General features: G+C 33.9%; 2 protein-coding genes across 4 annotated transcripts in view; one reads left to right on the plus strand and one right to left on the minus strand.

Annotated features, from left to right (window-relative positions):
• The window catches only part of LOC125056607 (glutamate receptor-interacting protein 2), a 202522-nt gene extending 181892 nt beyond the window's left edge, over positions 1 to 20630 (minus strand). The window contains exon 1 of the mRNA XM_047659793.1: positions 20475 to 20630. The gene's annotated coding sequence lies outside the window, so the exon portion shown is untranslated. The remainder of the gene's footprint in view (positions 1 to 20474) is intronic.
• Positions 786 to 6116, plus strand: LOC125056608. 3 transcript variants are annotated; one of them, XM_047659797.1, is made up of 3 exons: positions 786 to 875; positions 4572 to 5167; positions 5338 to 6100. In XM_047659797.1, exons 2-3 carry the CDS (start codon positions 4582 to 4584, stop codon positions 5784 to 5786), a joined length of 1035 nt encoding a protein of 344 aa, XP_047515753.1. In that variant the 5' UTR covers positions 786 to 875; positions 4572 to 4581; the 3' UTR covers positions 5787 to 6100. The 3 variants fall into 3 exon arrangements, with proteins under 3 accessions (XP_047515753.1, XP_047515752.1, XP_047515751.1); XM_047659796.1 differs by lacking the exon at positions 786 to 875 and adding an exon at positions 4298 to 4493 and having other exon boundaries at positions 5338 to 6116; XM_047659795.1 differs by lacking the exon at positions 786 to 875 and having other exon boundaries at positions 4298 to 5167.
• Positions 20631 to 20917: the final 287 nt, after the last annotated feature.

Below are 20917 nucleotides of genomic sequence, written 5' to 3' on the forward strand. Positions count from 1 at the left end.
CATATTATTTTTAATAATATGGGTCGGAAAGTGTATAAAACGTAGTAGCTAGGTAAATAATAAGTTATATCTATCTATTTTTATTACTTTTCAGTGGACAGGTATTTGAAATCGGTTTTATTTTTTCAAATTACTTTTATTATGAGCCCTTTTATATGAATTACATTTATATTAAGCCCTTAATTGTCATATTTAGTAAAGACTTCATTCTAGAGAAATGACAAGTCAATAGTTCCAAGACATGAACGTGGAGGAAGTGAGAGAGATAATCCCAGACCTTAGTAAATGGAAATCCATGGTATGAATTCCGTTACGACATTTTTTTTAGAAATATAAAAATAAATATATTAAGCCCTTGTTGCTATTATTCAACAATATTTACTCCTTGCGAAATATTATTGTATAAAATAAAATTCTCGCGTCGCGGTGTTTGTGGTTAAACTCCTCCGAAACGGCTTGACCGATTCTCATAAAATTTTGTGTGCATATTGGGTATAACTGAGAATCAGACAACATCTATTTTTCATCCCCCTAAATGTTAAGCGTAAGTCCACCCCTAATTATTAGATAATTTTTTTATTTTAATTTTTTTATGATACAACATTTAAAAATATATAATTTATACAAAACCCATAATTTTCACCCCTCTACGATCAACCCCTATTTTTATTATAAATGATAAACATGGCAAAACGACGTTTGCCGGATCAGCTAGTTATTGTATAAAATTTTTGAAACGATTTAGTATTTAAGATTTTTCATTGGCATCTTTATGGATATTTATAAAAAGGGTTGGGTGTTAAATACCACCTCACGTTTTTGACGATACTAATTATCTAGGAGTGTCCGGGGGACCTTCATTGGAACACCTCCAAGTGAGTTTTGCTCCGGAAACGCGTCTTAATATTTTTATAAAAAATTTATTGTTTTGTGTAATGTATTAAAATTTGTAAACAATCCGCCATTTTCTACTTTTCTATTGGTTATAAGTGATGTGACGTTCACTTAAAAAAATCGTGTTTTTAATTTATCGATTGTTAATAATCGTTTTATTTATTTATCGATTATTTCCTCATTTTTGAAATTTAAAGTTATAGAATAATCAACATTGAAATTAACCTAATTTCGTGTTGATAGATTATAGTGTTCTGAAATTTTTTGAAATTATCGATACCTACTCGTCTGTATTTTCTAATTAGTACTTGTATTTCATTGTTTGCTACTTTCTATATTATTTAATTTTTACTAGAATAAAGTGTTTACTTTAATATCCAAAAAGTACCCAAAACCGAATCAGAGCACCCCACTATCCACGTGGTCTTGTCTGTCTTACCCCTAGAGTGTATATAAATAATCGGAGGCGCGGAGGAAGAGCAGCCCCCACCCGCTGTAACAAAGCACAGGCATTATGAAAGCTGTAGCGGCTGAGGCTGGTCGCCGAAGGCGACCAAAAAGCCGAGGTTGCGGAGGCTTGAATAAAATGCCTGTGCTTTGGTACGCAAGGGTGGAGGGGCTGCATTTCCCGTAGCGCCGGAGCTGTCCACAAAAAAAATTTTATTTAGATTGGTTAGGTTAGAGTTAGTATATGAATATTTGGTCGCCGAAGGCGACCAGGACGCCGAGAAGCCGAGGCTTGAATAAACAATTACTATTTAGATCGGAGCTGTCCACAAAAACAAATATTATTTAGATTGGTTAGGTTAGAGTTAGTATATGAATATTTGGTCGCCGAAGGCGACCAGGACGCCGAGAAGCCGAGGCTTGAATAAACAATTACTATTTAGATCGGAGCTGTCCACAAAAACAAATATTATTTAGATTGGTTAGGTTAGAGTTAGTATATGAATATTTGGTCGACGAAGGCGACCAGGACGCCGAGAAGCCGAGGCTTGAATAAACAATTACTATTTAGATCGGAGCTGTCCACAAAAACAAATATTATTTAGATTGGTTAGGTTAGAGTTAGTATATGAATATTTGGTCGCCGAAGGCGACCAGGACGCCGAGAAGCCGAGGCTTGAATAAACAATTACTATTTAGATCGGAGCTGTCCACAAAAACAAATATTATTTAGATTGGTTAGGTTAGAGTTAGTATATGAATATTTGGTCGCCGAAGGCGACCAGGACGCCGAGAAGCCGAGGCTTGAATAAACAATTACTATTTAGATCGGAGCTGTCCACAAAAACAAATATTATTTAGATTGGTTAGGTTAGAGTTAGTATATGAATATTTGGTCGCCGAAGGCGACCAGGACGCCGAGAAGCCGAGGCTTGAATAAACAATTACTATTTAGATCGGAGCTGTCCACAAAAACAAATATTATTTAGATTGGTTAGGTTAGAGTTAGTATATGAATATTTGGTCGACGAAGGCGACCAGGACGCCGAGAAGCCGAGGCTTGAATAAACAATTACTATTTAGATCGGAGCTGTCCACAAAAACAAATATTATTTAGATTGGTTAGGTTAGAGTTAGTATATGAATATTTGGTCGCCGAAGGCGACCAGGACGCCGAGAAGCCGAGGCTTGAATAAACAATTACTATTTAGATCGGAGCTGTCCACAAAAACAAATATTATTTAGATTGGTTAGGTTAGAGTTAGTATATGAATATTTGGTCGCCGAAGGCGACCAGGACGCCGAGAAGCCGAGGCTTGAATAAACAATTACTATTTAGATCGGAGCTGTCCACAAAAACAAATATTATTTAGATTGGTTAGGTTAGAGTTAGTATATGAATATTTGGTCGCCGAAGGCGACCAGGACGCCGAGAAGCCGAGGCTTGAATAAACAATTACTATTTAGATCGGAGCTGTCCACAAAAACAAATATTATTTAGATTGGTTAGGTTAGAGTTAGTATATGAATATTTGGTCGCCGAAGGCGACCAGGACGCCGAGAAGCCGAGGCTTGAATAAACAATTACTATTTAGATCGGAGCTGTCCACAAAAACAAATATTATTTAGATTGGTTAGGTTAGAGTTAGTATATGAATATTTGGTCGCCGAAGGCGACCAGGACGCCGAGAAGCCGAGGCTTGAATAAACAATTACTATTTAGATCGGAGCTGTCCACAAAAACAAATATTATTTAGATTGGTTAGGTTAGAGTTAGTATATGAATATTTGGTCGCCGAAGGCGACCAGGACGCCGAGAAGCCGAGGCTTGAATAAACAATTACTATTTAGATCGGAGCTGTCCACAAAAAAAAATATTATTTAGATTGGTTAGGTTAGAGTTAGTATATGAATATTTGGTCGCCGAAGGCGACCAGGACGCCGAGAAGCCGAGGCTTGAATAAACAATTACTATTTAGATCGGAGCTGTCCACAAAAACAAATATTATTTAGATTGGTTAGGTTAGAGTTAGTATATGAATATTTGGTCGCCGAAGGCGACCAGGACGCCGAGAAGCCGAGGCTTGAATAAACAATTACTATTTAGATCGGAGCTGTCCACAAAAACAAATATTATTTAGATTGGTTAGGTTAGAGTTAGTATATGAATATTTGGTCGCCGAAGGCGACCAGGACGCCGAGAAGCCGAGGCTTGAATAAACAATTACTATTTAGATCGGAGCTGTCCACAAAAACAAATATTATTTAGATTGGTTAGGTTAGAGTTAGTATATGAATATTTGGTCGCCGAAGGCGACCAGGACGCCGAGAAGCCGAGGCTTGAATAAACAATTACTATTTAGATCGGAGCTGTCCACAAAAACAAATATTATTTAGATTGGTTAGGTTAGAGTTAGTATATGAATATTTGGTCGCCGAAGGCGACCAGGACGCCGAGAAGCCGAGGCTTGAATAAACAATTACTATTTAGATCGGAGCTGTCCACAAAAAAAAATATTATTTAGATTGGTTAGGTTAGAGTTAGTATATGAATATTTGGTCGCCGAAGGCGACCAGGACGCCGAAAAGCCGAGGCTTGAATAAACAATTACTATTTAGATCGGAGCTGTCCACAAAAACAAATATTATTTAGATTGGTTAGGTTAGAGTTAGTATATGAATATTTGGTCGCCGAAGGCGACCAGGACGCCGAGAAGCCGAGGCTTGAATAAACAATTACTATTTAGATCGGAGCTGTCCACAAAAACAAATATTATTTAGATTGGTTAGGTTAGAGTTAGTATATGAATATTTGGTCGCCGAAGGCGACCAGGACGCCGAGAAGCCGAGGCTTGAATAAACAATTACTATTTAGATCGGAGCTGTCCACAAAAACAAATATTATTTAGATTGGTTAGGTTAGAGTTAGTATATGAATATTTGGTCGCCGAATTTTCAATTATTTGTAATATTAAAATCGAATACAAAAATCGATTTTCACTTTTAAAAAAATCGATTATTTTTCACATCCCTATTAATTTTATAAACTTAATCGGCCATTTTGAATGTGGTTTATGCTAGACTAGCGGTAATTAGTTTTACAGTGCAAAGTTTACTTTATAAATCCGTTTCTTTTTTATTTTCACGTGAAAGTGCGTTATTTTATTTGCATTTTTTGAAACTTGGCTTTACATACATAATCAACACTGATTTCTCGCGATCATTTTCAGATTTATAGTGATGGCGTCTACAAGTTCTACTCGTGAAAATGATTTTGAGGACGATGGGTCCGTTGTGAATCGTGACTTGAATAGTGAGGAAGTGGTCTCATTGTGGAATCTGATTAGATTATATAAAAAATTAGGTACCAATGAGCAGTGTGTGGCATTCGCTGAAGAAAATGGTTTAGTGCATTCTCAAAAGCAATGTAGTACACATCGTAAACCCATGAAAATTGCTAAATCGACGAATAAAACATTTGGTTCATGGTGTTGCACGAAAGGAAATTGCAGATCAAAAACTAAAGTTCCTAGAAATAAAGGAACATTTTTCGAAAATATTAAAATAGAATTAGTTCATGTTTTCTATTTATTATATGCGTTTTCGCAAAATTGGAGCTATCTTACAACCATGCGTGAAGATCCATATAAAGATGATAGACTTAAATCCTTAAGCCGAGTTACTATATGTGATTGGTATAGTTATTGTAGGGAAACTATAGTTATATATCAAATGGATAAAACTCAAGCGGTAGGAAAGATTGGTGGCCCAGGGAAGATAGTCCAGATTGATGAATCTAAATTTGGGAAAAGAAAATATAATCGAGGTAATTATTTTATAGCACTATTAATTAATATTTACTATATGTGTTATTAGTCTGTTTTACTCCTAGAGTGTAATTTAAAAACCAGAGCTGTCCAATAACCCTATTATTATCACATCTACAAAATTTATTTAACTCATTAAGCTTATTAACTAATTCTTTAATTGTTGTAGGACGACATATTGAGGGCCATTGGGTCCTTGGTATGATCGAAGACAAATCTGAAGACCTAAGATTGGAAGTGTGCCCAAATAATATTCGATCAGCTGATATATTACTTCCTCTCATTCAAAAACATGTTGAAGTTGGTACTATCATTCATACTGACTTCTGGAAAGCATACGATTGTCTGGCAGACCATGGGTACATACATCAAAAAGTGAATCATTCAGACCCTGAAAACCCGTTTGTGGCTGAAGATGGAACCCATACGCAAAGGATTGAGTCACAGTGGAGGGCAGTAAAAAGATTTTTTAAAAAGGATAATTATAATAACACTGAAAATTTTTCAGATCATGTCTATGAATATTTGTGGCGGCGAAACAATATAAAACATAAAAAAGACCCATTTTTGGAGCTAATTAAAGCTGTCAAATATGTCTATAAATTAAACACTGACTGACCGATTTTTTATTTTGCTATATTGCTTATTTTGCTTTTGTTTACTGCTCTTCACGTGCTATGGCTATGTATTGGGCCCTGGTGGTTTTAGTGGGTATGGGGACCATCGCATTTTACGACCTTGATCCCCACACTCCCCGCGCCAATCACACTTGCCCAGGCGCGGGGGCCCGTAATCGGGTTTCCCCAGGTGAAAAAAAAAAAAAAAAAAAACGCGTTTTTTTGACGCGTTTCCGGAGCAAAACTCACTTGCAGGTGTTCCAATGAAGGTCCTCCGAGACTCCTAAATAATTAGTATCGTCAAAAAAGTGCGATGGTATTTAAAACTGTTACCTATAAAAATATCAGCCGTTCTATGGCAATTATTTCTCATTATTAATACGTGATGTATAAATTAATATTTTTATATCGACATCAATTTACTCATATTAAATATTTAATATTGACAGTACATAATACCTGATCCCTGTAAAATACTTCAAACAATTTACAATCACCATATAATACGGTTTATTTTTAAATAACATACAGTACAAATAGTTATACAAGAATGTGAAGTAATTTGTTTGCCAATTTGCGTTCATACTCGAGTCAAACAATTTATTTTACAAGAAAACATGGCTTTACATTTTACTCAAAGCATATTTCATTTAACAAATATTTAATAAGTAAATTCCATTATATCATCGCAATATATTGTCCAAATCACTTTTGGGTATTAGTGAATCATAATATCTTGGTTTCCGTCTTGGCTATATTGGCATCAGTTTGTTTGATCATTATTTTTTTTAGTGTCGACGTCTGACCCATGCCGTTATTAGGGTCTAGGACAGGGTAGCTACACCATCAAAATAAATAATAGTTAAAAAAAACTAAAAAACACGCTTTTAAAGCATAATCAAACTAAAAAATGAAAAATAATTCCTAATTTAGGCTGAAAATGGTAATGAACAAAAAATACTGGTATTATTGTGAAAAAGCGTGGGTTGCTCGATAGACGAAAAATATGGCACATAGTTTTTTTTTAACTATTATTTATTTTTTATTTTATTTTTTATTTTTTTCGGATTATTGCATTTTCATCGATCTTTGACAGGTGCGCAAAATTTGAATAAAATCTGTCCGTTTAAAGTGGGTCAAAATCGAGTCCGAAGGAGTCGGTTACATACATACATACATACATACATACAGGTGAAGCTAATATAAAGCGAGTAAAAAGGTTAATTTCACAGCCGTGATTCGAGCGCATGAACTCAGGGTCTAGTCGCATAGTTAATTCTCTCGGCCGTTATTGTTCTAGAATTCATAACCTATGAATTCTGCTCAGTTGACAACTCTTTGTTTCTTTGCACAATCAATAAATTTAAAGCACATATGTTACAAAAACTAACAACTTTTTTGATAGTATTCTTTTATTCAAGTTATTGTCTCGTACAATCCCCGCTCGCAATAATAACATCTCTGTGAAGTCGTAATAAAAATTGTCACGTTCCGCCGCGGGTGCAGTTGAAATTGGAAAAAGTTGGGGTCAAACTCAATCTGAGATTTAAACTTGTATTTTGTACGTTGGTGTATTTATTACATTGTCTGCACATTTTAAGGGCTTTCCATTGTTTTACCAATGTGCTCTAATACGATTTAGTTGAACCTAAAAGTAATATGAAAGTTGGTCATACACTAGTTCAATGTTGCCTTTCAGACAATTCGAACGGTAGTTAAAGTTGTTCATTACGAACAAATATCAAAGCCAATTAGTAAAATCAAAATGAAGCTGCAAAATCCTTAGATTAGTTGTTAACATAGCTTCCTTAAATGTACAACTTTATCTATTTAATTGTTGCGTTGGAAGGTTTGTTTACCAAGCCATAAAAATATTATTCAACATATTTATTTATTACTATAATTGTATTATTTCTATACAAATATTAAAGTAATATTTGTAAGTAAGAACTCACAAATACTGGACGGTTTCAAATATTGTTTCACTGTCAATAGTATTTGTGAGTAAAGTTTTGAATTGATTGATTGATTTATTTAATAATTTAAACAGTTTTTGTAGTATTCAAACTACTTACTGCATATTTACACATTGTATGATTTAAATCTAATATATAAAATTCTCGTGTCGCGGTGTTTGTAGTTAAACCCCTCCGAAACGGCTTGACCGATTCTCATGAAATTTTGTGTGCGTATTGGGTATGTCTGAGAATCGGACAACATCTAAATGTAACATCTAATTTTTCATCCCCCTAAATGTTAAGGGTAGTCCACCCCAAAAAAATTTTTTTTTTTCATTTTTAGTTATTTTTTTATCATACAGCATTAAAAAATACGTAGGCACAACCCCTAATTTTCACACCTCTACGATCAACCTCTATTTTTAATTATAAATGATATACATGGCAAAACGACGTTTGCCCGGTCAGCTAGTATATTTTATAGTAATTACTACTCGATACTAGAACAGCGCACAAAATAATAATAACAAATTGTTTAAAATATATGTTCACCCGTAGTTGCCCATCGCTACACTAGCGTATTAAGTAATGAATAATGATCATACATCTTATATTTTATTCAACGTAGGTCAAATTCAGGCCAACCAAACGAACCAGGTATTACGTAGATAATATATTGAGTATGCAATAACCTCAACCTGTGTCACACGAGAGTTAATAAAACACACTTCACCAAGATCAAACGTTAATGCTGTGTCCTCTAATATTCTCATTTTGAGGTTGATACTTATGCTTATGAACAAATTTTGTCCTATATGAAAAGTAGCAGAATTTAACAGTACACATATGAAAAAGTATTCTTAATATGTTATCGGTATTCGCTTAAATAGGTGACAATCGAAAATTTGTAGATCTAAGTGGATTTCTACATATGAATAATCCTGCGTATTAATATGTAGTAATTATTTTATTCGGAACAAAATTTATAAAATAATTCCATGTATATAATTTACTTTGTGTTTTAAAGCCGGTCAAAAAGAGATAAGTTTTATTATTCTGTAGGTGACAGTAATATAATGTGAATGCGCACATTATTCTCAATAAGAAACAATAAATTTTGATTCGATTGCACATACAATAAGTACCCGGTCGCGTGTTTCTGCCTGTATGAACGCGATAAACTCAAAAATTAACAATTGTTTTTTTTCGTAGTTCATCACCAATACATGTGATTACTGGCAAAAGGTTCAGGTATAAAATTCATCATGGTTTGAAATGATGAAAATCTTGCAATTATACGAAATCTACACAGGCGAAAATACTTTTACCAAATATAAACTCATCTAAAGGCATTGTTTTTCGTTAGCATGACCGAGAAAAAGGCAGTATGACAGGAGGAAATAAAACAAAATTAATAGTTACCGAAAACAATAGCAAAAACAGGCGCTCAGTAAACCAATAACGCAACAATGATACGGAACTGACACGCGAGTAACAAATGTTTTTTCTAAGATTGATGGAACTCATAAGAGGGAGGAAAAAGAAAATAAGGATAATTGATTTGCCTCTATAGAAATTATTAGACAATACGTTTTCGTAGGTAAATTTTAGCCATGCCTTTGAGTTCCCGATGGACGAGAGCGACCCTGGAGTATCTGTAACACGGCTTTGAAGGAACTACTCGTAGTTTTAGTTTTAGTGGGTATAGCTTACCCAGTCTCTGAATAGCAGAGATTCTGGTATGGGTCGAGTCCCCCCCTTTCGGGGGCAGAGGATGCGCAAATACATCTCTTGGATTAAAAAAGAAACGTCGATTTTAGCCAATGAAGTCAAAATCCTTATTGTTGGTTATTACCTGCTACACGACTGTGGCAAATAGTTTATTTCCAGTTCTTCATGCGCTCTCGATTTCAGAACTGGATGTAATTATTTTGTCGTTCATAAGTGTATAATAACTTAGCTACATGAAGAAATTATAGTTTGTACCCAAATACCTAAACTATTCCGGGAAGTGGAAAAAACAAAAACGAAACAAAAGCGCGTTTCGTTAGGTTTTTATTGGTCAGCATTATCTTTATTCCAATCGCAGGCACGCGACACGATCATTCGTATTGTTTGACCAGTTACAATCAAACAAACAATTTTTTAGCAAAAACATGGTTTTCTTGTTATATCAGGGGCTTTCGAGATTAGTTCGCTATTTTCAATGATAGTAAAATACATTCAAAGAGTTTAATAAAATTAAAAATATTTTAAAAATTATAAAAAAGTTAAAATACTAACTGCGAAGTTTTATAAATTTAAAAATTAATTAATTATTAAATTGTTTACATCAATTTAGTGGTCTTCCCTGGGAGATACGACGTCCAATTGTTTAAAGTATACTCCTATCTCAAAGGCCGGCAACGCACGCACTATAATACTTCCTATATAACTTTTAAAGAAATTTCTCAAATGCAGTTTAATTTTTAAACAGATAAACACGGAATTCGTTTTTTTTTAATTTCAAACGCAGACTGATGAAAACCACTCTATAGTTATTTGATACGAAAGCGGAAATATAAACGTCTAATGTATTTTGAAGCAAGCTAATACCACTTGACATAGAAATGATGCCCGGCTCTGCAGGCTTACCCTGTAACTTGAATAACGTTGAATTTCAATATTGAGTTTTCCTCCAACAATTGTAAGAGCTAGGTTCTTCTTAGAACAGTTATTTCTTAAAATCGGCACTGTTGTATAATACTCATTGCATTATTGAATCTATAATTGAAAATCGGTTTTACAGAATAGCATTGCTGGTTTTATTATACTTATAACGTACATATATAGGTATATAAGGAATTGCCTGCAGCAAGCGAGCAAGAGGCTCATCTGATGTTAAGCGATACCGCCGCCCATGGACACTCTCAATGCAAGAGGGCTCGCGAGTGCGTTTCCGGTCTTTTAAGAATCGGTACGCTCTTTTCTTGAAGGACCATTAAATAAGGATCATATCATTAAAATATCGTAAGCTTATGCCCCCTGTATTATTAGATTGAAATCTGCACGGGGCGCACATTTGATATATCGTGACTTAAGAAAAACGAAAAGTCCTTTTTTTTATTAATATACTAGCTGACCTGGTTAACTTCGTTCCGCCCTACAACCTTATAATATCGTTGTTACTTTAATTTAACTTATTTTAGGATTTCATTAATGTTAAGTATTACATTAATACAACTTTTTTGCAAATACAGAAATGTTTTATTGCTTGCCATTGTGAAAGAAGAATGGCAGTTTTACACATTAGGCATCTTCTCTCTAGCGTCAATATGGCGATACTGCATGTTAAGCACTTTCTGATATCCAACATCTTTTGATCAGGATCAAAGCATGGTTATGCATCTCCTCATTCACCTCAAGATCGGAATTTCTTGGATTCTTGGATTCCATATGGTTTTTGCATTCGTAAAATTAATTAATTAATTTATTGTTATTCGATAACTTATCCGATATTTTATTGCTTATTCTGCTATTCGGGACGGAAACAAATCCAACAAATCAAAAACCATGGCAATCGGTCCAGCCGTTTTCGAGTTATAAGTGTTGTAACAAACTCGACTTTCTTTTATATATATAGATGTATTATAATTTCTTGCAGTCTATGTCTCGTCTAATGATGTGAAATCTGCAACTTAAATATACGGTTTCCCATTCAAATACAATACAGATAAAAGGAATTTAAAGAAAAGTCAGTGTTACTTTGATGGCAGACACTTTGCATGCTGAAATCTTCAAAAGGAATAACGTAAAGGCGAAACGATCTTTGTTCTTTGATATGTACACGTCCTATGTACAGATTCTGTAGTACAGTACGATTTAGAACAGATGTATTGTGTTCGATTCAATGAAACAATATTTAAGTTTGATAATCTCGTCACTGATGAAATGTAAGGTAATGTCTATAGCTATTTTATCTCTATTTAAATTACATATATTATTCATCTCTTTTAATGTGTTTTTGATTAAACAAATTAACAGTATGTACAATTGTATAAACCTACATAGTAATAATAATAATTTAAAATTAATCAATAGAAATTTTAAACAAATTTAAAAGTTTGTTACCTGTGGCAATTCTGAAGCAAGGAGAAATTCTGCCAGCAAGTCTTTCTCGCTGGCAGAATTTCCTCGCTGTATTGTGATAGTTATTTGTTAAGCGAGGAAAGCACCAGCTCTGGGGTCACCGGTTCTATCTTCCAGGCGCCAACTTAAATGTATAATATATAACATGTCTATGAGGTTTTATAATAAGAAAAAAAAGGAAGTTAATAAAGTATTGATATGAAAAAGGTATTATTTAATAATTTGTTTAGAAAAAAATTTTGGATGTCGTTGCCAAAAATCTATACTTGATTGAAATAAAAAAAAATGAAATACTAGGATGACCACAATCGTCACCTGAGGTGATAGTCAATAAATAACATGTGCGTTTGGACAGATACATCAATACTTTGTCATGTTCACAAACAATCCTGAAATTAAGTAATGTAAACTATTTATTCCTAACATACTTATAATAATATGAAACTCATACATTTAGTTTCACCATCGGACGTCGAGATATACGAAATTCCACCCGTACGAGGTCAGTCATTCCACAATTGAGCGTTTTAATGCAATTTTTTCCGCGCACCACCTCTATGTGGAACTGCCAACTTTATTTACGCACTAATTCCTTAAAAAAAAAGTGCGTACAAACGGTCCCACGGCCATCACATAAAATCAGTTGAGTCTCGTTTTGCTTGTCTTATCAAGTAAATAAAAATTATTTTCATTTCATCCAAAAGTCGCATAACTTATACAGCATTGATGTTTCGGATCATTTACCTTTCAAACTCCGTGTATTTACGATGTCTCCTAAAAAAATCATAAAAGGACTAAAACATAATAAGGTTGTAAATACACGATATGGCAGAACATACACAGAATAGAAAAATCGGTAGGATAAGAGTAAGTGTACGGACAACGATGCAGATTTTTTTATCTACTACATATATAAAAATAAGTCGGGTTTTCCTTTCTGACGCTATAACTTCAGAACGCACGAACCGATTTCCACGGTTTTGCATTCGTTGGAAAGGTCTCGGGCTCCATGAGGTTTATAGCAATTCAGGAAAAATTGAAAAATTTTCAACAGAAAAGCGGGATCACCAAAGGAAATGTTACATAAAACGAAGCCACCTGGTGGCGAAACGGAGTTCGCCGGGTTTGCTAGTTTTATAAATAAAAATGAAAAACTAGAAGACGGCTGGACCAATTCGAGTAATTTTAAATTTTTATTCCTTGAACTCAGAGGAAAGTTTGTATGGAGAGAAAAATTTGGATAATGTAATAAAAAAGTTTTATACTCAGGTTTTTTTATTCCGGAAAATCGATCATCTATGAAGCTTCTTTAATGACGCATCACAAGTGTACATTATACACCTACGTGAATAAATGATTTTTGAATTTGAATTGAATTTGAAGCATAGCAAACAGTTCCATATGTTGGTATGTAGGTACTAAAACTTTACGCCTTTAAACTACGGGTTTAAAACACGTTTTTCTTTATTTAAAGTGGTAACCGATGGCTACCAACAACCAAAAAAAGTATTTCTACCATTAACTTTAGCAGAACATTACTTTTAACACTACTTTAATTCAGGTTTTCACGTAAGTTCCTATTCTGTGTTATAAAATATGTATAAAAATGAACTTTCGTCGAGTATATTCAATTATTAATTTCTTGTCCATGTCGTTTTGAATAAAAGCAATATCAATATATAGAACTTATAAATATATCAAATCACTATGGCAATTATCAGAATAATTTGTTTTTCAATACATCTTGGTTCGTACAAGCCCGCACGAGTTGATCAACTGTTTTTAACACTCTATGGCTCGGATCGTATCAGTCCCAAATAAAATCATACATCATAAATTTTCCTTTGCGAGACTCTGATTGAGCATACCCTTTTAAGCTTGAATAATTAATGTATGGGAAACGCTTAATATTTTTGTAACTAAAATCACAAAGCGGGTAACTAGGGCTCAAAGAACAGATGAACAATTTTACTAGGTCAATGGTATATCGTTAATAGGTATTTCATTTTAAATATACTTTAGAGTTTTATAAATGTAAGCGTTGAATAAACAAAAAATACTTTACTAATGTTATAGTGTATTGTTTTGGTTATTGGAAGGTCAGAACAAAACTTTTTTAAAGAAATTGTATGAAGCACACGACTGACTTTGCATTTCTTAGGACGTGGTAAAACAGGAGTCTACCTAAAATACCTACAAACTTTTAAGAATTTTGAACCTCTTAGGATTGCGTTACGGTACGATGCCATCAAAAACATAACTTGTAAAAAAAAGTGTCGCAGCGCAGTTCTTCTACCGTAAAAAGTTGTACGATCCATGTAACACCAAGTCGGTTAATTTATTCAGTTCCTACTTAAGGGATCTTCTATCTTAAGTTATTACGTAATTAGATAACCTAACAACATCGCATACTGACCATATATAAAGTCTAAGTTATATTCCACATATAAAACTACTACTGTTTGCATTAAATACAACAATGTCTTTATTTAAAACATAAAAGATTTGTAATATTGATAATAAGGTGCTTTTATTAGTCGGAATTGGCCCGAACTGCTTCGAAAGGATGGTACGGCTACGGTTTTTTACTCGACTTGGTGGGCGCACTGCCGTGCCCCCCGATTGAGAAGTCGGGTTTCGAGTCATGCGAATATTCACTAAAATGCAATCAAACACGAAGAAATGAACAGTGCAGCTTATAGCTCAAAAATCTTAATTTAACGTGTGAATCATCATCATTGGCTCCAAGTGCCAACAAGCCAAACTGGGTGGCACTTGGAACAGAATAAAATATTGTTTTATTTTACTTAAAAAGATTCCTTACTATTTAAGCTTAATTAACTGCCATAGGGATGCAGTTTCAGCGCAGAACATCACCATTCCAGGACTATGTGGGAAATTAGTCACCTAGGTACGTAGTCCTGGAATGCTTGGCTCTGGGTTCCTAACGAGTGGAAATCTTCAAAGCAGTAGGTCGCTCCGTCAAGCCTGCGAAGTCCCCAGGAAACTTCTGAGCTTCTGAAAGGAGCTAGACTGGCTTAATTGGCCAGGACATGCGACCAAATGTGCTTCTAAGTGTCCTAAGTCTTACTACATATTAACTGCGATGTCTGGTTTTAATTAGTTTAAAAAGCAAAAGTTTTGTCAAACTTTTTAAAATCTGTAGTAACAGCTAAAATGGTAAAATACCACATATACACATTTGATAGTTTTATTCCATGAATCCGAATATGGGACCTAAAATCTTGCGTTTAACTTCGTGAACGTCGTTGCGTTTAATTTTTTTTATATCAAAGACGCCTACGCAAGCTGCGTCCTTTGAAATTAAATACTAAATAGCCCCAAATTGATACGACGCGTTACAATTGAATTAAGGTCAAAGCGTTACAGTCCAGTGACTCCAATATTTTTTTCGTTTCTGAGTAATATTTGTAACAATGTAATAAAGACGGGTTCAAAGTTCATATACAGTATAAAGCATCTGCAGACATCTGAAAGATAAAGGATTTCTTGCTCCTTCAATAAAACTAAGATTATATTATTATACTAGCGGCCTCTTTGCACAATTGGACTTTTGTAACTTTGGAAATATAGCCCATTACATAAAAATTTTGTCAAACATTCAAAGTTAAAACGTTAAAGTTAAAATCATTTATTCATATAGGAAACACAATGAATATCAAAAAAAGAAATATACATTAAATGCTTCGAATTTTACATTTAGGCCAGTTCTCATATCAAGGGCGTAAAACGGAAGAGAAGAACTGGCAATAAACTCTCCGCCACTCTTTTTAATCGCCATGTTTTTTTTACACAACGTTTGTAAAGAGCTGCAACCATTACACCATGTTCCACATGACATCTTAAGTAAAAAATAATAATAACATAAATTTAAAACGAAGATTTATCCTCTATCAAGATAAGTATAGACGAAAAATTCTGACAAATAACAGTCACCTATCTTTATTTCTATTCTCAATAACACTTGACAGAAATTAAAACTTTATGCTTCAATTTTTTTTCAGATAGTAAATTACAAAATAAAATATTTAAAAGCAAAAGATAAGAAGATGATAGATGAGACTGGAAGCAGTGCACTTCAATTAGAGTCTAAAATAATAAAAAAATAACTGTGTTAATCTGATTCAAAGGCCCAAAGGTGGTTTCGACTCAAAAGTCAACAAAAACGAGTAATCACCAAAGTTTCACACTTAGTGCGGTTTTAATTACTAAAGCGTCCACAAGAGGTTCTTAACGTAAAAAATCCACCCCCCGTCTGGAACGCCTGTTATTAATACTTCGTTGATAAGTTCTTTGCTTTACGAATGCTTTTTTTAACGAGGTAAAGTGGTATTTACTATAAAAATATTATATTTATTATTCTCCCTTACACTGTTTACATATTATGTTTTAAAGAAAAAACTTTTTACCGGATTAAAGTTATGTATTATTATAAATTTACAATTATTTAACATAATTTTAAATTTATCCGACGTTTCGCGTGCTTTACAGCGTGCATGGTCACGGTGTCACCGTGTATAAAGTTAATAGTAAATGTGTAAAGGTTATGTTAATCAAAGACAATACTATTATGTTTTAATCGATTTCCTTTTGTTCCATTTGTTTTCTCTAAATAAGTGTCTTATGTAATTTTGCACCTCTTGCGCTTACCTTATAATTTTTTAAAATAAGAGAAAGTAAGGAAACCAGCTTATCATAGTTGCCATTGTTATGTTGCATAAAAGGTTCATCATATAAAAGCTATATGGTGAAGAGTCATATATACCCTCACTGAAATATATGTATATAAATAAATATATGTATGTAGAATTAACTACGGTGTATATATATTATCTATTAAACGCTTTGAATAAGCAGTGTCGCAGTGGCGTCAGCGTGCGCCACTCCTGATGTAGGTTCGATCCTAGTCTGTGCACCAATGGACTTTCTATCTATGTGCACATTTTACATTTGGATTTGGATTGGATTAAAGGATCGTGAGAAAACGGAAAGTCAACGGTGTGTGTCAGGCACAGGAAGCCGATCACCTACTTGCCTATTAGATTATTAAATGATCATAAAACTGATACAGAAATCTAAGGCCCAGACCTAAACAGGTTGTAGCGCTACTGGTTTTTTTTAAAGCTTTGAACAACATATAGACCTTAATAAATTTTATATAATATAGTATTTATATATAAAAAGCTTCTAATGTATATATATATAAACCTAAGCTTCAAGATCAGTAGTAATCAGTAAGCCTTGGCATCAATCTAGCAACCGAGAACTAACCGCTGACAAATTGATACAAGCTTAGGTATTAAGTATAACTCCTAGGGCTTTCTACTAGCCTAGTATCTCTCAGCATGATCATTGTAAGTTCAATTAGTGTATTAACTAACTAAACTACGATTATTGTTTGCCAGTATTTATTTAATTCCTAAAACAATATGCATGCTTAAAAACAGAAGAAAATATGACATTACAAATTTTAAACACATAAACATTAATTATATTATACATTTAAAATAAATTGTAATGGAAACCAATAAAAGCAAGGAAATATACTTAAAGGTTAAACTAAATATTATCAAAACTAAATTATTATTAAACTATATTATTATAACTTCACTACACTTATGATCACCGACCGATATTTTAAAAAAATTGTCAGAGGCGTGATGAGAAGAACGGGCAGATCTCTTCGATTCGATCGATCCGATTTTTAATCGTTAAGTGTTTTGTTTATAAGGAAGTTTAAAGGAATTGCCGATGATACCATGCTTCACGTGACTCATAGTCATAATAATAAATTTTTAACAAATATAAAAACAAATTTCACTCGCGTATATCGCGATTCGTCGGCTTTTGACCAGTCAAATCATAACCAATTTCATAGGTAAGTTTCAAGTTCATCATACAGAATTACCTAACAGCATAAAAATGTTAATTTAACTTAGCAATTGTTAGAACACAAAACAACAATTAATCGTTCAGCGCGTATGTACATATGTAGTTACATACATACGCGCTGAACGATGAAATTACGAAATGAAAACTTCCTTAAGACAGTCTGATAGCAAGACATTTAATATCTTAAAAGAAGCCAGCATTCAAACATGAATTGTTATTCAAATTCTGAACTAATAAGTTTGCAAAACTTTTGAATCAGAGAATTGCTTTGGCCTCGCAACTTCTGATTTCAATACTTAAAAAACAACTAAAATATTCTTTTTACAAAGAAAGCATTGTGTAAAACCTTCGCTTCGTCTGAGTTGGCCATTTTTTAATATACATTTCGTTGCTTTGACAACACAAAGTGATGACGAAATTATGCGAACCGTTTTTAATATAAACATACGACAACGCAACGCTTTACTTTAAGTGACGTGAGATCTCAAAACGTCAATTGACAGTTTTACGAGTTTTTGTTTAAAATATCGATACGTTGAAGCAACAATAATTTGTAAGTTTCTTATTGGTGGTTGTACATAATTCAACAGTTTTAGGTAAATATTCTGTATCGCGCCACCAGCGATTTTGAGGCTGATTTTTTTACAGTCGCGTTATGATCTGTAAACATCATAACTAGTATTGTTATGATGGCGCATGACTTTTGGCTAAAAAAAAACAAATTTTCAAAGTATTTGGAATTGATTCATACAAGCATTAGTGCTGCCCTGCGATTCTGTAACTCACTTTTCGAATAAAATTAAAAAAATAAAATGATTGCTTCACGACTGATTTGAGAGCGACCGCCGATGCGAAAACCGCTGTGTGACTTGTGAGTTCGAAAAGTTACAGAATCGCAGGGCTGTATACTGTATAGTGATACTTGTGGGGACAACCAAACCAAACACAAACAGAAACAAAGCATCATAGAGTCGTATACTACCAAAAAAACTGTTTTTTGGAAAGCTCCGGCGCTGCGGGAAATGCAGCCCCACCACCCTTGCGTACCAAAGCATAGGCATTTTTGCTCTTCCTCCGCGCCTCCGATTTTTACATACACTCTAGGGGTAAGGCAGACAAGATCACAAGACAAACATAAATTTAAAAAAAATCCGTTAAGTGTTCTAAATTTAAAATATTCATCGATCGGAGCAGTGTAAAACGCTTTTTAATATTTGCAGGACACGAAAAACCTCGAATAAGCAATGGGCCTTGAACTCAGTTAACCTGAATTCAGACACATTTTAAGGGTGCTCGGTTTTAGTAATTTCTAGAGAGGAGAATAAATATTAGCACCTTTTTCGCTCGAGGATTTTTGGTGAATTTAAAATGAACTCTCCAAGACATCGTAATGTACCTTTAAGGGGCGAAATGTTGAAGGGTTACTCTTAGATAAAAATGTAATAGTGAAGGTAAAATTGTTAATTAAACTTGTGAAAGGTAATGAGTTTAGCTGAGAGATAGTTTATTTAAAAATAAATATCGACGCCTTAATTAAATAATCGTGGGTCAAAATATAAAGCTTTCATATCTTAATATATATAAATTACGCGTCACGTTGTTTGTCCGCTATGGACTCCTAAACTACTAAACCGATCTCAATCAAATTTGCACACCGAGTGCAGTTTGATCTAACTTAAAAGATAGGATAGGATAGTCTTAATTTATACCCGCAATATTATTTAATGCAAATTATTTGTTTATTATAAGAAACAATAGCGGAGTTGATAGCCCAACCCAACATTATAGGCGAACACAATTTACTGCGTTGGTTGGGGCAACTTGAGCGCATGGGCCAAGATGGGGCGGTGAAAGGAACTTGCTAAGCCTATCTAATGACTGGATCGACAGAGGGCCTGCTGCAATTGAAAGTCAGCATTGCACAGCTGCAACACAAAGCCGTTGGTGGGAGGTGGCACAGAACAGCGAGCGCTCGACGTTTCTCATTTCGGACGGCATGACGCAGAGCCAGAGAAGTGTGTAAGTGAGTGTTGTACATTACTATTGCTTCAAAATATGATCTTCAAATACTAAGAAAATGACGTAATATGAGGACGAAATGGATTTTGACGTAAACATCTCGATTCTCGACTCAACTTCCCCTTCATCTAAGATTCTAAGCCTATCGGCCTGAGATTGCTTTTAATGGTCAAGATTTTGCATTATGAACTCAAATGGTTATTCTTAAGTCGACACCAAGCCAACGAACGGTCTTGTGCTTTGATCACTAAGTGATGGAAGTAGCAGAAATTATAGTATGAAAATACGCAATAAGATCAATTTGATCATAAGTACGTTATAAATTTAATATGCTTGTAAATAAAATTTAATTAACGCGCAAATAGTGAAGTGCACTTTATTATTTTGCAAACGTAAACAGACCATCAGAGAATTCTTGGCTATGATTTTAGCTAAAATTATCCGCAGATAATATAGAGTATTTCAATGTTAAATGCTTAATCGAATATATTATCCTTTTTTGTATTTTAATTTATTAATTAAACACAGTTTATCTATTAGGAATATACTTTAAAATATGAAATTACGAATGTCTCTATTCACTTTTGAATAAAAAGAACTAAACCGTATATTAAGGTTACGAAACAAATGCCAAACGATGATTTATATCTCAATTATAAAAGACCACAAACCTTTAATAAAAATCCGCATCAAAAGTCAACACTTAAATCACTGAAAAACACGATTCACCACAGTCACAAAAAGCGTAGTACTATTTTCGTAACAGTTAGCGGTACGGAGCGCGCAACCTCCCCTCACCACGTCAGATCGCGTACTGCCGAACGCCAAAGTCCGACGAACTGAGAATTCCACACTTCGTCGACCCACAAAGGGCGAAAACCGAAGTTTTTGATGCTGAATTGAATGACTGAACATCGCTTTTTTCAGTCAAAAATGTTATTTTTTAACATTATGCTCACTACGACGCAAAGAAATACATTTTTGAAACTTAACAATGTGTCCAATAATTTGACAGATTAAATTAATGACAATTGACAATACAGATGCTTATAAATTCTCGTTCGAAATTCGAAACTAACCTAGTACTGTAGTCTTAAAGCAGAATTCTCACATT

The sequence above is a fragment of the Pieris napi genome, chromosome 15, assembly GCF_905475465.1.
Source record: "Pieris napi chromosome 15, ilPieNapi1.2, whole genome shotgun sequence".
Classification (NCBI taxonomy): Eukaryota; Metazoa; Arthropoda; class Insecta; order Lepidoptera; family Pieridae; genus Pieris; species Pieris napi.

Coding starts and splice junctions, on each gene's coding strand:
- LOC125056608 (XM_047659797.1), top strand. CDS start 4,582: ATGGCGTCTACAAGTTCTACTCGTGAAAATGATTTTGAGGACGATGGG. Junction 5,168..5,337: donor GAAAAGAAAATATAATCGAG/GTAATTATTTTA, acceptor TAATTGTTGTAG/GACGACATATTGAGGGCCAT.